The 16,350-nt window shown below is 33.4% G+C and overlaps 1 protein-coding gene across 1 annotated transcript in view; it reads left to right on the forward strand.

The window, feature by feature from the left end:
- The window catches only part of LOC114333517 (DC-STAMP domain-containing protein 2-like), a 186,374-nt gene extending 180,254 nt beyond the window's left edge, over positions 1 to 6,120 (forward strand). Inside the window, exons 14-15 of the mRNA XM_050643805.1 lie at positions 3,895 to 4,214; positions 6,006 to 6,120. Of these exons, the coding sequence (XP_050499762.1) occupies positions 3,895 to 4,214; positions 6,006 to 6,029 (344 nt within the window). The 3' untranslated portion in view covers positions 6,030 to 6,120. The remainder of the gene's footprint in view (positions 1 to 3,894; positions 4,215 to 6,005) is intronic.
- Positions 6,121 to 16,350: the final 10,230 nt, after the last annotated feature.

Genomic DNA, 16,350 nt, shown 5'->3' on the forward strand with positions numbered 1-16,350 from the left:
GTTTACCAGGTTTCGGAATCATAGTAACTTGAGCGAATTTCCATTGTATTGGAAAGTAGCGAAGACGTAGTATGCTGTTGTATATTACTGTTAATAACACCACTGATATCAAATCATAGCCAGGGGCTTTCTGAGGATTTAGCATTTTTATTTGTTGTCGAACCTCTGTCGGAGTAAATGCTGTCAGAGGAAGATATAGTTGACATGGAGTTTCGAGGTACCTTTTTATATAGTCATCTTCATCTTCATTGTTTTCTGGTGCTGAGAATACAGTTGCAAGATGCTATGCGAATACTGTGGTTTTTTCTTCATTTGTGCGGGCCCAGGTCATATCTGTTTTTCTTAAAGGTAAATTTGTTATTGTCGGTCGTTTAAATTTTTTTGTAGCTTTCCATATAGAGTGGTCTTCGCGTGAGAGGTTGGAAACATAAAACTGGAAGGAATCGTTTTTTTCCCCATGTAGTGCTCTATTTAGTCTATAACTTATCCTATTAAGATACGTTTTATTTAATGGATTTCTCGTTTGTTGCCATATGCGTCGAGCTCTTCTTTTTTCTGCTACAAGTTCTCTTATCTGGAGGGGGATATTTTGGTTTTCTTGCACATTTCTTTGACGCTGTGGTGTTGCTTCTCACCCTGCTGTTTGTAAAACTGTTGTTAAATAGTCTACTGCTTTCTCTACCCCTTGGTTTTCTTTTATCCTAATATCTAGTCTAATATTTGTATTTACAGAATTGTGGAAAATATCCCAGTTTGTTTCTTTAGTTGACAGTTTGGGTGCTAATCTTCTTCATATTATGTGTGTGCTTAAAGTTATTATTATTGTGCTGCGATCTGATGTTAAATCGAAGTTTGACTCTATTGCACTATGGATGTCAGATATCCCTTTTGTTGCAGCAAAATCTACCAAATCTGGGATTTTGTTGGGGTCCGTAGTCCAGTATGTGGGTTCTCCCGTTGATAAATATCTTAAGTTATTTTGTTGAATAGTATTCATTAATGCTCGACCTTTAGGCGTAATTAATCTGGAACCCCAAGTGGTGTGGTTGGCGTTCCAGTCTCCTGCTACTATGAATTTGGATCCAAGAGTTTGTATAAAATCATGATACTCTTCGCTTGAAATGGGATGTCTAGGTGGGCTGTAGATAGATTCTACACTGAGAGAGGTATTTGTTTCGAGTTTAATGATTGCTGCTTGGATTTTTTCCGTGATGTAAGGTTGGACTGCATAGTGTTTAATTTTTGATTTAATAATAACGGCAGAACCTGCATGTGCTCCTCCGTCTGGATGGTTTGAGTAGTACACAGTATAGTAAGGTATCTTAGTAACCGTTCTTTCTGTGGCATGGCTTTCAGATGTTAAGATAATGTCTATATTATTCATTTTTAAAAATAGTGACTTGATAAATAAAGGACAAAAGAATGATAGAAACAGCAGAGATGAAAACCCTTCTAAAAATCGATGGTAAGATACTCTAAGATAGAGCTAAAAGTGCAGATATACGACAGAGATGCAAGGTAGACCACATTAATAACTGGGTAAAATCAGAAGAGTAGAATGAAATGACCACATAAGCCAAATGATAACAAATGTAGTAATAAAACGGTGAGAGACGGTTCCTTAATAGGAAAACGATCAGTGGAAAAACCAAGAAAACGATGGAATGACAACTTACTCGAGGCACATAGAAAAACAGGCAGAGCCATGTCTACTCAAAAAGAAGAAGATGATATTGTTTCTCATGTAGACGGCGTCATCTATGTCTACTGCTAAAATTATTTGATCATCGGCAACCAAAAGGCTAGGATATAGTTGTCAATTTTTACTGCTATCTATCCACATTTCTTTTACAGGTTTTAGTGTTCTATCTATATAAAGTTTGAACACATAAATAAGGTTGGTGACAGGCAGCATCCTTGTTGTTGTCATTCAGTTGCCATTCAACATTCGTCAGGTAGAGACAAATCCACCTGTTTAGCAACCCACTTAACGGGGGAAACATGCAGTGCCTAAGTGCCTTATTTTTATAAATTTTATCCATCGTTTGGAATTTTAAGTAACTACATAATACATGTTCATGTAAAAATTTTTTTACCATTTAAAGGATTTCCTTGGTCAAAAATGAATAACCATTTTCAATTTCGTTGCAAAACGAAAATACAGCCGCATCATATCAGAGAGTGCAGCAAGCACCTCTACCGGTTTCGAAACTTATTAGTCTTTCATCAGGAGGCATATATGCTGCTCTCCCTGATCCAACCAAAATAAATCCCGGCGTGCAGTCACGGATTGCAACGAACGAAATGGCATTGATGCCCTAGCGGCACCTGCTAGCAAAAGACTAAATTTTCAATCTAATGGCACATAAAACAACATAATGTTACTCTACATCCCACCAGACTGAAAACAATGGGAACCTTCTCTGGTTACACCTCCGAGGCTTCTACAATTTGCAAGCCATAACGAATGCTGAGACTAATGAATGACTTGCAAATTGTAGAAGCCTCGGAGGTGTAACGAGAGAAGGTTCCCATTGTTTTCAGTCTGGTGGGATGTAGAGTAACATTATATTGTGTTATGTGGCATTAGATTGAAAACTTAGTCTTTTGCTAGCAGATTGCTTTTGTTATACGATAATTGTGAAAGTATCCGAAGTAAGAAATTCATATTTTATCAATAGAATGTCAAAATGATTAGCAAAATCTTAAAAAAATCGATTACAATTTAATTACTTTTTTGCGTTGTAAATATTAAGCGATAACAATTAAATAATAAATTTAAAAATTACCGGTGAAAGTTGAATTAGTAATCCGCCAGGAGCGACACCAGCGAAGCTCACAGCGTATAGCTACTGAGCTAAACTCGTACCTACTTACGGTTATCGGAACAAACTCTTTATTTGAACTTTAATGACTTGAAATACTTGGATTTTTCATAAACAATATATAACCAATAAATAACTTTTTATTAATTGTACGCCTTAAATCAATTATTATTTTTCAAATACACTATCAATACTATTTAATAAACAACTTTTTGATTGATTTTATTATCATCGTAAAAGCATTAAAAAGCAGTAGCAGAATGAACTGCTATATCAAAATAGCGGGTCGGACATCTCTACTTGTCACTGTCTTGAGTCTTGTCATAACATTATATTCGAAGGAGTGCGTTGTATGACAAAGATAGCGAATGTTCGATTTCCACGGACATGGTGTCGTCCATTTTTTTCGAATCCTGAAAAAACTAATAAATATTTTTAAAAAATTTAAACACAAAATGAAAGAATAAATTATTATCGAGGGCCGAAAGTCCCTTAGAATATATAAGAAGTTTCTTTCGAATGAGATATTTGAAATTAAAAATCACACTACATTTTCTCTTAGTTTTTCACCCCTGTAACTTATTAAAATAAACATTATAGAAATTCTCAGGGACTTTCGGCCCTCGCTAATAACATAATCTTACATTCTGCGTTTAAATTTTTCAAAAATACTTATGAGTTTTCTCAGGATTCGAAAAAAATGAATCCCCATTTGAATAGCATTGCAGCCGAAAATACGTACCGATCCTCTTAAGAAAAAAGAAAAACCCTTGAATGAGAAAAGTGTGACCCTTGTCTTTATCCCAAAATTTTTATTAAGATTAATTTAGCAAAAATTCACTTTAAAAATAAAATGTTTATTATATCTATTCTTAACAAAAAGGTCGGTCAGACTTAGATAACCTTAACTTAGATTTCTAATTAGATAGTTTAGATAAGATATATTATGTTTATGTATGTACTATTTACTTTGTTTCTGGCCGCATGGTCTAATCCTAAAGCCAATAAAAAAAACAACCAACTTTTAGCAAACCAAATTAATTGTTGGATCTATTATTGTCGTTTCTAGGTGAAAGGCACTCTACAAAAACTAAACAATGTATATCATCATGTGACCATCAAGTTTCCAAATGTAATTTCCCAACAGACTGTTCCAACGAAGAAGAGAACACTACTAACTCCAATTGGTACGAACAACCTTTTGAAGTAGATTCACTCATAGATATGGGTACAGCAACATCCTCAAAAAATTATAAAGAATCAGAGAACATAGAATTAAAAGATGTCAGTAATAAAGGAGAATCATCACAATTTGATAGTGGTACAAGCGGACAAGAAAAGAAAAAGTCTAATAAGTTGAAAATGTTTTTCGGAAAAGTTATGCCTAAGGTATTCGTTTTTTTTTTAGTACATATTGTTGTATTTCTAAGTCTGTATGCCAGAGGTAAAGGGCACTATGTCCATTTTTGCCAATATTGGGATCATACTGCTGTTATAATGAACTTTTAATTCTCCACACAGAGGTATAAAGCACTATGTCCTAGTTTATAAAATAACAAAGATAAGCACTTTATAAAAAGTATCATGTCACATTTTGTTTAGAGGCAGAGGGCACCATGTGGACATGAAACCCTATACCTCTGTGTACATCCCTGTATCCCTGTCGTTAAATGTAAACAAATATTAAGTTAGGGACCGCAGACGTTCGGAAACAATTAGCGTCTCTTTGCAAAGACAATGACGTCGACTTTGCAAAGTAACAAGACACTTACTTAACACACACACTACACATTACTCCCCTGACTTAGTGATAAGTTATACAATTACGTGGCTAAAGGTTCTAGTTCTAAACCAAAGCCAGAATCAGAGAAAAAAAAATATTAAGTTTTACACTTTACCCTGTAATGTTTGTCATGAAGGAGAAACAAATTAAAGTTTAACATTGTATAATACATTTTTAGTAAAAATCTAGTAGCATGACCCAAAAGATCTTGAAGAGGTAAACAGCACTATGTCCACTATATTGTGTTTTAATTTTTTATTAAAAATAAATCAAGTTTAGTATCACAATATGTATTTTAAATAACCCAATTTTGAAAGTTAATCTGAAGAATAAATTAGACAAGGGATTAAAGTGAACAAAGAAACGCAAAAATAAACTTAAAACGCTTCTCCTGTAAAATTACAAATTTGTGACATAGTGCCCTTTACCTCCGGCATAAGAAGTGGGTTCAGGGATTAAGTGAACTATTACGTGGTTAAACAACTTTATTAAATTTACCTTATTAGGATTTTATTAAATAATTTATAAAATTAAATCTCAAACGACGTTTTTGCGACAAAACTTCTACTTGACAATCATAACTGTCAGACCCATTACTAGTACATACGACTTTTTAGACTCACGCCTACGCTAAGGTAATTCATAAAAATATTAATTTTTTATTGCTTTATGGAAAACTCATCTATGTGGGTGTGTTGTATGAGTATGTGGAAGTGTAATAAGAATTACATTAGTTCAATAGTTATCCTCGTTTGTTTGTTCCTCCTTCTACTCCTTCCACCTGTATACATACCACGGTCTTAGTAACATCTGCGAATTTGCGGTTTAAGAGTGTAGGCGCAAAATTTTGGGTCAATGCCTTTTAAATACATTCATTTTTTTCGAATCCTGGAAATCTAATAAATATTTTTGAAAAATTTAAACGCAGAATGAAATAATACACTACTACCGAGGGCCGAAAGTCCCTGAAAATTTCTATAATGTTTATTGTAATAAGTTACAGGGGCAAAAAAAAGAGAAAATTTAGTTTGATTTTTAACTTCAACTATCTCATTCAAAAGAAACTTTTTGTTTATTCTAAAGGACTTTTGGCCGTCAGTAGTAATGTAACCTTTCATTCTGCGTTTAAATTTTTCAAAAATATTTATTAATTTACTCAGAATTAGAAAAAAAATGAATGCACTTAAAAAGCATTGATCCGAAATTTTGCGCCTACGCTATTATTGAGGTAATTTAGTTTATACTTAAAGCAGTTTTTCATAAAATTATTCAATTTCGTTGTCTGTTTCTGTCTTAGTATTGGTCTGCATGTTGATATTGAATTTTTAACAGATTTTTGAGTGCATCTAGTTTATTTATTAGGAGGTATAAATACTAATCAAAATTTTCTGTTTTAGTATAAAATTCAAAAAGAAAAATGAGAAAATTCAAGAAAATATCGGATTCCTAACTTATTAATATTATTTATTGTTAAACATGTCTTTTTAATTATTGTTTAATTACACTACCTTACAAAATTTCATAGAGTTTGTTTGCACTTTACTGCTTAATTACATAAGCATATTACTTTAATCGAATCCTGTTCATTATGAACATACCCTCCTTATTTTAGTTTCTTCTAGCAAGTAAACTATTTCACGACAAGAAGATAAATATAGGAAGGTGAAAACTGGTAATTATTAGTTAGACTGTAAGTTAACAATTTAAGTTGCTTGTGTTTACCTCACTTGAGCAAGTAGGAAGAGTGTGTTGAAGGTGGCATGTGCATACAGAAGAGTGTCTGCCGAGGTGCTCATAGTCAAGGTAAAAGAAAGAGTATATGAGAGAAGAAAAAAGACACAGTAAGGTTACGTTTAAAAAAAGAAGAGAGGGATATGTCCATTATAGTGGCAAGAGAAATGAGACGAGAATAGGTTGACGTAGTGGATGAACTCCTTGATTGCTAACCTGAGACGACAAATGTAGGTACTATGTACTGAGTGCACCGGCGTTTGTATAACTTTCTGAAAACGATGGTTGTTTCACGGTCTTAGCATCTTAGCATCTTTAGTAGGTCGGAAGTGTAGATCTGAAGAGCTTGTACCTACACACTCTGTGGTGGGTAAAAGATACCTAGGATTTAGGATGCAAAATGGCACAGAACTGGTGAAGGAGATGTTAATATCGCCGGATCGGTGGAGAGCATGTGAGAAATATTTGTAGAGAACTCTGGAGAGAAAGAAACAAGAAGAAAGACGAGTCAACCAATTACCTTAGAAATTACATAAAACCCAATAGATGAGATTTTTTCAGCTAGCGAGCAATGTAGAAGAACAATTAAAGAAGTAGCATAACACGTCCTCAGAAGGACTCTCTCAACAATATTTAATAATTCCTCGCGGATTATGGCTTACGCTGACGATTTGGATTTGATTCCGAAAAAAACTTCAGCGTGGACCATTATAATTTTGAGATAATATACAGGGTGTCCCGAAAAGATTGGTCATAAATTATACCAGACATTCTGGAGTTAAAAATAGTTCGATTGAACCTAACTTACCTTAGTACAAATGTGCTCATAAAAAAAGTTACAGCCCTTTGAAGTTAGAAAATGAAAATCGATTTTTTTCAATATATCGAAAACTATCAGAGATATTTTATTGGAAATGGACATGTATCATTCTCATGGGAGGATCATCTTAAAATAAAATTATAGTGAGATTTGTCCACCCCATAAAAATTTTATGGGGGTTTTGTTCCCTTAAACCTTCCCAAACTTTTGTGTACGTTCCAATTAATTCATTATTGTGGTACCATTAGTTAAACACAACGTTTTTAAAACTTTTTTGCTTCTTAGTATTTTTTCCATAAGCGAGTTTTTATCGAGATGCGGATTCTTTTTTAATATATTTACATACAAATTTTATGGGGGTTTTGTTCCTTTAAACTCCCCCCCCCCCCACCAAATGTTTGTGTACGTTCCAATAAAACTATTATTGTGGTACCATTAGTTAAACACAGTGTTTTTAAAACTTTTTTGCCTCTTAGTCTTTTTTTGATAAGTCACCTTTTATCGAGATGTGGCTTCTTTTTCAAGATATACCCAAAAATGTACATTATAAATAAATTTTCAGATTATAACAAGTCTCTATAATCGTACTTAACCATATACAAATATGTGGTGGATTCGACAAATATTCAAAATATCTCGCTAAACACTGGCTTATCGAAAAAGTACTAGAAGGCAAAAATGTTTTAGATACACTGTGTTTAACTAATGGTGCCACCATAATTATCTAATTGGAACGTACACAAAAGTTTTGGGGGTTTAAGGGAACAAAACTCCCATAAAATTTTTATGGGGTGCACAAATTTCACTCTAATTTTTTTTAAGATGTTGCTGCCATAAGAATGCCACATGTTCATTTTCAATAAAAAATCTCTAAGAGTTTTCGATATATGAAAAAAAATCGATTTTCATTTTGTAACTTCAAAGGGCTGTAACTTTTTTTGTGTGCACTATTGTATATAAGTAAGTGAGGTTTAATCAACCTATTTTTGACCCCTGAATCTGTGGTGTAATTTATGACCAATCTTTTCGGGACACCCTGTATAATTACTACCTGGATAATATTAGAACAAGAGATAAAGACACATTAAAAGAAATAATATGAAGGATACTGCTCGCAAACAAATGTCATTTTCTAACTAACAATATATTTACAGAACACTCATCCTACCAGTATTGGCATATTGGTCAAAAACATGGACCATCTTAAATTAGATCCAAAAGAAAAATGCTAAGAAGTAATATCGGGTGTAATATCTGAGAATTATATTTAGAGAACGCGCTATCATTTCGAGCTGTACTAGAATTATAAATAAATGGTAAATGGTAGAGATGTATTATGTTTCCAAAAAATACGTAGGCTTAGATAGACTGGACGTGTCTAGAGCAAATAAAAAGTACCCATGTAGATGAAACCTTAGCCCAATTAGTAGAAAATAGAAGTAGGGATAGACCAAGATTAGAATGTTGTAGAAGACGCGAGGAAGATTGGCGCGGAAAACTGGCAACGATTAACGATGAACAAAAACGACTGGAGAAGCAGACTGGGAAGCTCGAGGCTCGAGAAAAAAAGTTACAGCCCTTTGAAGTTACAAAATGAAAATCGATTTTTTTTCATATATCGAAAACTCTTACGAGATTTTTTATTGAAAATGAACATGTGGCATTCTTATGGCAGCAACATCTTAAAAAAAAATTAGAGTGAAATTTGTGCACCCCATAAAAATTTTATGGGAGTTTTGGTCCCTTAAACCCCCAAAACTTTTGTGTACGTTCCAATTAGATAATTATGGTGGCACCATTAGTTAAACACAGTGTTTCTAAAACTTTTTTGCCTCCTAGTACTTTTTCGATAAGCCAGTGTTTATCGAGATATTTTGAATATTTTTCGAATCCACCACATATTTGTATATGGTTAAGTACGATTATAGAGACTTGTTATAATCTGAAAATTTATTTATAATGTACATTTTTGGGTATATCTTTTTAAAAAGAAGCCACATCTCGATAAAAGGTGACTTATCAAAAAAAGACTAAGAGGCAAAAAAGTTTTAAAAACACTGTGTTTAACTAATGGTACCACAATAATAGTTTAATTATAATAACGTACACAAACATTTGGGGGGGGGGGTTTAAAGGAACAAAACCCCCATAAAATTTGTATGTAAATATATTAAAAAAGAATCCGCATCTCGATAAAAACTCGCTTATGGAAAAAATACTAAGAAGCAAAAAAGTTTTAAAAACGTTGTGTTTAACTAATGGTACCACAATAATGAATTAATTGGAACGTACACAAAAGTTTGGGGGGGTTTAAGGGAACAAAACCCCCATAAAATTTTTATGGGGTGGACAAATCTCACTATAATTTTATTTTAAGATGATCCTCCCATGAGAATGATACATGTCCATTTTCAATAAAATATCTCTGATAGTTTTCGATATATTGAAAAAAATCGATTTTCATTTTCTAACTTCAAAGGGCTGTAACTTTTTTTATGAGCACATTTGTACTAAGGTAAGTTAGGTTCAATCGAACTATTTTTAACGTTCGCTGAATATGTCTATCCTTATTGTGTGCTTACAAAATTGTAAAATAAATCATAAATTTTGAGTTTTTATAAATATTCATAACTTATGTAAAAATTAACTTAGAACTTTTTCTTATTACACGGAATGCTGAGACTGGTGCTTAAATCATACTCTAAATTTCAAAGCATTTGGTCAAATAGTTTATAAGTTATTTAATTTGTTTATCCCAAATTAATTTTTTTGCAACACTATAAGTCAGAAAATGATGAAGTTACACTAATAATTTGGATAGTTTATGAAAGAAGAAGATTTACACTATTATTTTAATTTAAAAAATGACAAAAAATAATTCTAAATATTGCAAAATTATTTTGCAAGAACATGCGAATTAAAAAAAGGGTGGCTAACTTCGTCCCTAATTGTCCTAGGACAATTGTTTTTCTTTCTAAATGTGTATAAAAATTAAGTCTTTCTAAATATGAAAAAATAATTTTTCTATGGGTAACGGTTAAAAAGTTATTCTAATTGTTTATAAGTAAGCGAAAAATTGACATGATTTTGCAAAATAATTTTACACTGTTTAAAATTACTTTTTGTCATTTTTTTTAATTAAGTTGATAATATAAATGTAGTATATATGTTACAGTTCAAATTGATTCTCAGTTAGAGTTGACTCCAACTAGTTGGAGTCAACTCCAACTGAAACGAGCAGTAAAAGTTGATTTTAAAAATTTACATCAACTTTTACTAGTTGGATTTGACTCTTCCTGGATCGATTCAGTAAATGTTGATTATACGAGAATCTCAAGTGCATTTTTGATGAGTGTGCGTTTCTTTGTTTTGACCGTTTCAACTACTTATTAGTATAGTCTGTAACGTCGCCCCCGTTAGGTAAATTATTCTGATTCGATTGTTTGCACAAACTTACTCAAAGAAATACATCCGTATAACAATCCTTATAACAAATACACAGGGTGTCACGCGGTACCGAGGTCGAAAAATTGTTTAACCAATTTTTGTTAACCAAATTCACAAAAATAATTTTTATCTACTCTATCTCATATTATGTAAAATGTAAAGGTTTTATTGTGTTAAAATTGTAAATATAGATAGCAGTACATGAAGGGTTTAAAGTGTGTCTGAAGTAACAATGTATTTTAAATCGGTTTTAGTTTTTCGCGCTGTTTTTTTAGCACACTTTCATATAATTAAACATCCTTAACTTTCGCCTTCGGGAGGAAATCAGACACGCCCTTGCAACGGCAACTGAAATGCTCACAAAACAGCGACCACGGAAGCAAAGATGGATGACAGAGGAAATATTGGATTTAATGGACGTCAACTAAAAAACAACAAATCTGTAGGAAAAGATGAAATACCAGCTGAGCTATTGAAGTTAATTAACGAGGAAAACTTAGACCTTCTTCTTGGACTATTTAATAATGTTAACAATACAGGGACTATCCCTAAAATATGGCTTGAATCGTTCTTCATACCACTGCCTAAAAAGAAGAATGCCAAATTATGCCAGGACTTCCGCCTTATAAGTCTATTAAATAACAATCTGAAGCTTTTCTTGCGTATCATACAGAACAGAATATATTATAAAAAATGTGATGAGGTCACCGGTCAAGAACAATTTGGCTTCAGGAAAGGTATGGGGACACGAGAAGCAATATTCTGTCCTCAAACTCTGGCACAAAGATACAAAGATCAGCAAGCAGACCTTTTTATCTGTTTCATAGATTTTGAGAAAGCGTTCGATAGGGTGAAGCACAAGACCTTGATAGAAAGATTGAACGACATCGGAGTTGACAAAAGAGATTCTAAAATTATAGAGGCTATTTATTGGAATCAGACAGCAATCATAATAATACGTCAATACGTAATACGTCAAGGCCAATTGAAATACAACGAGGTGTTAGACAGGGTTGTGTGCTATCACCCATACTTTTAACGTCTACTCTGAGGTAATATTTGCGAACTCTTTATCGCATTCTTCAGAAGGAATCAGGATAAACGGGCACAGAGTAAATAACATCCGGTATGCAGATGACACAGTATTAATGACTGATTCGGACCATAGTCTGCAGATACTGTTGGATAGGGTTACTGAGAGTTATGAAGAAGAACTTTCGCCTTGTCATGGTGATGACATGTGAGCAATAAATTGCAAAAAAAGTTTTGACAGTTTTGTGGTTTGACAGAAGTTTGAATTTTTAAATGCCAAAATGGTGCAATGGTGCATCTCACTCGCACTCACATTGATAGCTGCGTCAATAAGCTCCTAGCACTCATTGTTAATAATTAAAAATAACCGCTTGGTAATAAAATAATAACAAAAATTTCTTCAGTATCTTGTAGGGGGTCGTTAAAATTCGTATGACAGTAATGACAGTAATGACAGATGACTTTTGCATCTTGTATACCTACCTAATTCCTAAATCTGTAAAGTTTTGATTTATTTTGTATGAATATAATTGCGAAACACTACAGAATTTTACTTTTTGACATAAATTTTATTAATAATAAGATAAATTGTGTACAATATTTTTAATAATTACAGTAAATAAATTTTAATTTAACTCAAATAAATCATCGATTGCTGCCATTGACCACTTACATTAAATCTCGGTTAATTTGATTAATAATCGCGGCAGGTAAAGTAACATTCTTCTTTCAATACAACAAAGTGTTACTTTACTGCCGAAAATGAGGGCAAATGAGTACAATAATGAATGATTTTAGTGACGTTTGGCGATAAACAATGATTTTAAACAAATTCGCTAAAATAATTTTTTCACTTCGTACAAATTTTTTTTAGATCCTTTGGGCTTTTTTTCTCTAAAATTGACTGTTGTCGAGTTATTAGCGACTTAAATTTTGAAAAACGCCAAAATAACCATTTTTAAGGTTTCATAACTCGGTTAAAGATAATTATTGTGAAAGTCGAGCGAGCGGCCGTGGAGTAACGGCATAATTGCTGGCCTCATACGCCAGTGTACGTGGGTTCGAGCCCTGCCAAAGACAAACCATTTTCATTTCCAATAATGACACGAGCCGTCTCACCGTGCTTCGGAGAGCACGTTAAGCCGTCGGTCCCCCTGGGCTAGTGTACATCGACACTAGTTACTTGAAACAGCGTTAAAGATGTAATTGGCGCCGGAACTGTCCGAAAGGCAAAAATGCCATACGATATTATATATTATGAAAGTCAGAAACTAAAAAAAAATCAAAGATTAAAGCTACCTCTATAAGATCCTGAAGAAATTTTTGTCATTATTTCATTAATAAGATATTATTTTTAATTACCAACAATGAGCGCTAAGCGTGTATTGAGGCGGCCGTCAATGTGAGTGCGAGTGAGATCCACCATTGGACGGCCGGAATGGTGCATCTCTTTAGCACTCACCATTGACGGCCGCCTAATACGCACTTAGCGTTCATTGTTAATAATTAAAGATAAAGCTTAGTAATAAAACAGTGACAAATATTTCTGCTGGATCTTGTAGAGGGGGCTATAAACTTTGGTTTGGTCACTTTCTGACTTTCATAATAATGGATTTTAACCGAGTTATTAAGCCTTGAAAATGGCTATTTTCGCATTTTTCAAATTTTAAATCGCGTATAACTCGACAACAATCAATTTTAGAGAAAAATCACAAAAAACCTTTTTTTGCTCAGAATAACCCAAATGATCTAAAAAAATATTGTTCGAAGTGAAAAAATTATTTTTGTGAATTTTTCTAAAAAAAAATTGTTTAAACAATTTATCGATCAAGGTACTGCCTGGCACCCAGTAGATTTGTTATAAGGAAATCTTTTTGAGTAAGTTTGTGCAAAAAAATCGAATCGGAGTAATTTACCTAACGGGGGCGACGATACAGCCTAGACTAATTTGAACATTTTCAGTAACATTTAATTTCTAGAATCGGCTGTTTATATGAATCAGAATCAACTTTTACTAAATGGCATTGGGAAGAGTATACTTTTCCTAGTTGGAGTCTACTTTTACTAGTAAATGTTGAATATAAATCTTCATTTTATATTTATAATCAACTTTTACTGAAACCAGCCGTTAAAGTTGACTCCAACTAGTTGGAGTCAACTCCAACTGGATAATCAACTTGAACTGTAACATATATACACACCCAAACTTATATGGAATCATCTGATGTTTCTTATCTACTATTTCGTGCGAATTTAAAAAAACGAACACACGAAGTCAAACAATATTTATTTTAAAGCAATTTAATAACAAATACATAACAATTAAATAAAACAATAAAGTATTTAACAAACAAATTGAAAGTAGTTGTTTTAAAGTCCATAGCATACAAATTTTCAATGTAAAACGAATAATGTTTAAATTGTTATTTATTTTTTTTGTATTTTGTGGTAGTCAGTGTTATCACCTCTAGTACTTATGTAAGCTTTAGTTTACGTGGCACGCTCCTAATCAAATTATCAACATTTTGTTGCGGTAGGTTGCTCCATCCTTTAAGAGCAGCTTGTACAAGTCGTGCGATGTTTTGTGGATTATCCCGGCGAGCTCTAATTTTTCTTTTAAGCATATCCCACAAATACTCTATAGGATTAAGCTCGGGTGAGCAAGCAGGCCACTCCAAACAAGGGATACCTTCTGCTTCAATGATGTCTGTAGTCACTCTAATGGTATGTAGAGGTCCATTATCACGCAATAAAATTAAATTTTCTCCTGTTGCACCTCTCTAGAACCTGACTATAGGTTATCAACATACCTGTGTGCAGTTAAAGTTGATTGGATGAAAATTAAAGGAGTTTTTTTACGTATTACAATTCCTCTCCAGAACATTACACTTCCCCTTGTACATTTGTGAACAGATCTGACAGTTTTCGTTCTTGCTTGTCTTTCTCGACCTCTAAGTACACGATTTCATGGGTCATCTGATTTTACACAAATCCTGACTTTTTTTGAAAATAGCACATTTGTCAATTCCCAATGGTCCAGTTTTGGAAATGAAAACACCAATTTAGGCGAGCAATTTTGTGCTGTCTGGATAACTCGGGAACCCATAGCTGTCTCCTGCTGTATACTTCTTGGTACGAACTCTTCTTATCGTTTCAACTGTAACAGTTACAACTGTAGCTTCCAAAAGCTGCCTTTGGAGCTGCAGGTGAGAAATGGTTGGGTGTCTTCCAGCTGATTGGACAATTAAACGATCTTGGAGAGCCGTTATTACTTTTGGCGACTTTCCTTTGCTTTATTTTTGATCTTTCTTAGTTCCTGTTACCTAGCATAGGTTTTGGATAGAACGCCCTGTATTACGCCTATCTGTACAGCTATATCCCTCTGAGAACATTACTTTCTCCACAAGACCAATAATCTTTCCTCGTTGTAAGTTCTATAACCCTACATCAGGCATATTTTCGTTTTTGGACGCAAAAGTTAGTTTATTTATTTTCGTTCAATTTGCAAGACTTAGTCTTTCATAAACTGTCCGAAGTATTACTGTAACCTTATAATTTTAAGACTTAGTCTTTCATAAACTGTCCGAAGTATTACTGTAACCTCATAATTTTCTGACTTATAGTGTTGCAAAAAAAATATATTTTGGATAAACAAATTAAATAACTTTTAAACTATCTGACCAATCGCTTTGAAATTTAAAATGTAATTTAAGCACAAGAAGTCTCAGCATTCTGTGTGATAAGAAGGTTCTAACTTAGTTTTAACATAAATTAGGAACATTTATAAAATCTCAAACTTTATGACTTATTTTGCAATTTTCTAAGCAACAAATAAGGACAGACATATTTAGCAAACGCCATATTGAAGTTTTTTTATATGATTTATGAGTTTCTTATTCTCAAAGGACTACGCAACACTCCTTATGGAAAAGTGGTCCCGGTCAAATTTGATGAAAGTTTGGCCAAGGATACTTCTTGATGTGTAGATTAAAAAAGTCCATGGCACCTGGGTCTGAATAACTACTATTCTCGAGTTACAGCCTTCTGAATTTATTGGATTCGAGTGCTCGGTTTACGTTAAGTGCACTAGTTTACGGTCAAGTGAACGAAAATATTTATTATTAGAAGAAGAGAAACTCATGTTCTTCATACATACTTGCGTGTTGTATATGAATTCGTAGTCAAAAATAGTTGGATCGTATTTTAGTCTTCAGAAAACCTCCGAAAAGTCTTCAGAAAACTAAAGAAGTGCAGTATAAAATGTGCTGCTAGATCGATATAAGGATTATCATGTTTTCATGAATGCTTCTCAGTTATGCAATACCAGCAAAACTGCAGTTCTGCCTTATCTTTAGAAAACTACTGAACAGTGGCAGATCTAGGGGGGGTAGGGGTAATTCCACCGGTAACATGTTCCAGAATTAATGAAAAAACTTTATTTAACGAAAATGAACGAGATGGAGCCATCGAAACAAATTTATAATCAAAGAGCGGATAGTGTGACGAAAAGACGTAGGTCCAGAGCACGGGCGCCCATATAAAAGTTTTTAGGGGGGAGGGGCAAACGTGAAGATGTTGCACATTATATTTTGTATACTTTGAATAACCATATATAATTCAAAGCACCCAAAAAGTCAGGGGCACACATTGTGCTCATATCACCAGTGTGTTATGGTTTTTAAGCTTTGCAAGACATCAACCCAATGTTAAGT

This window comes from Diabrotica virgifera, chromosome 2 (assembly GCF_917563875.1).
Source record: "Diabrotica virgifera virgifera chromosome 2, PGI_DIABVI_V3a".
Classification (NCBI taxonomy): Eukaryota; Metazoa; Arthropoda; class Insecta; order Coleoptera; family Chrysomelidae; genus Diabrotica; species Diabrotica virgifera.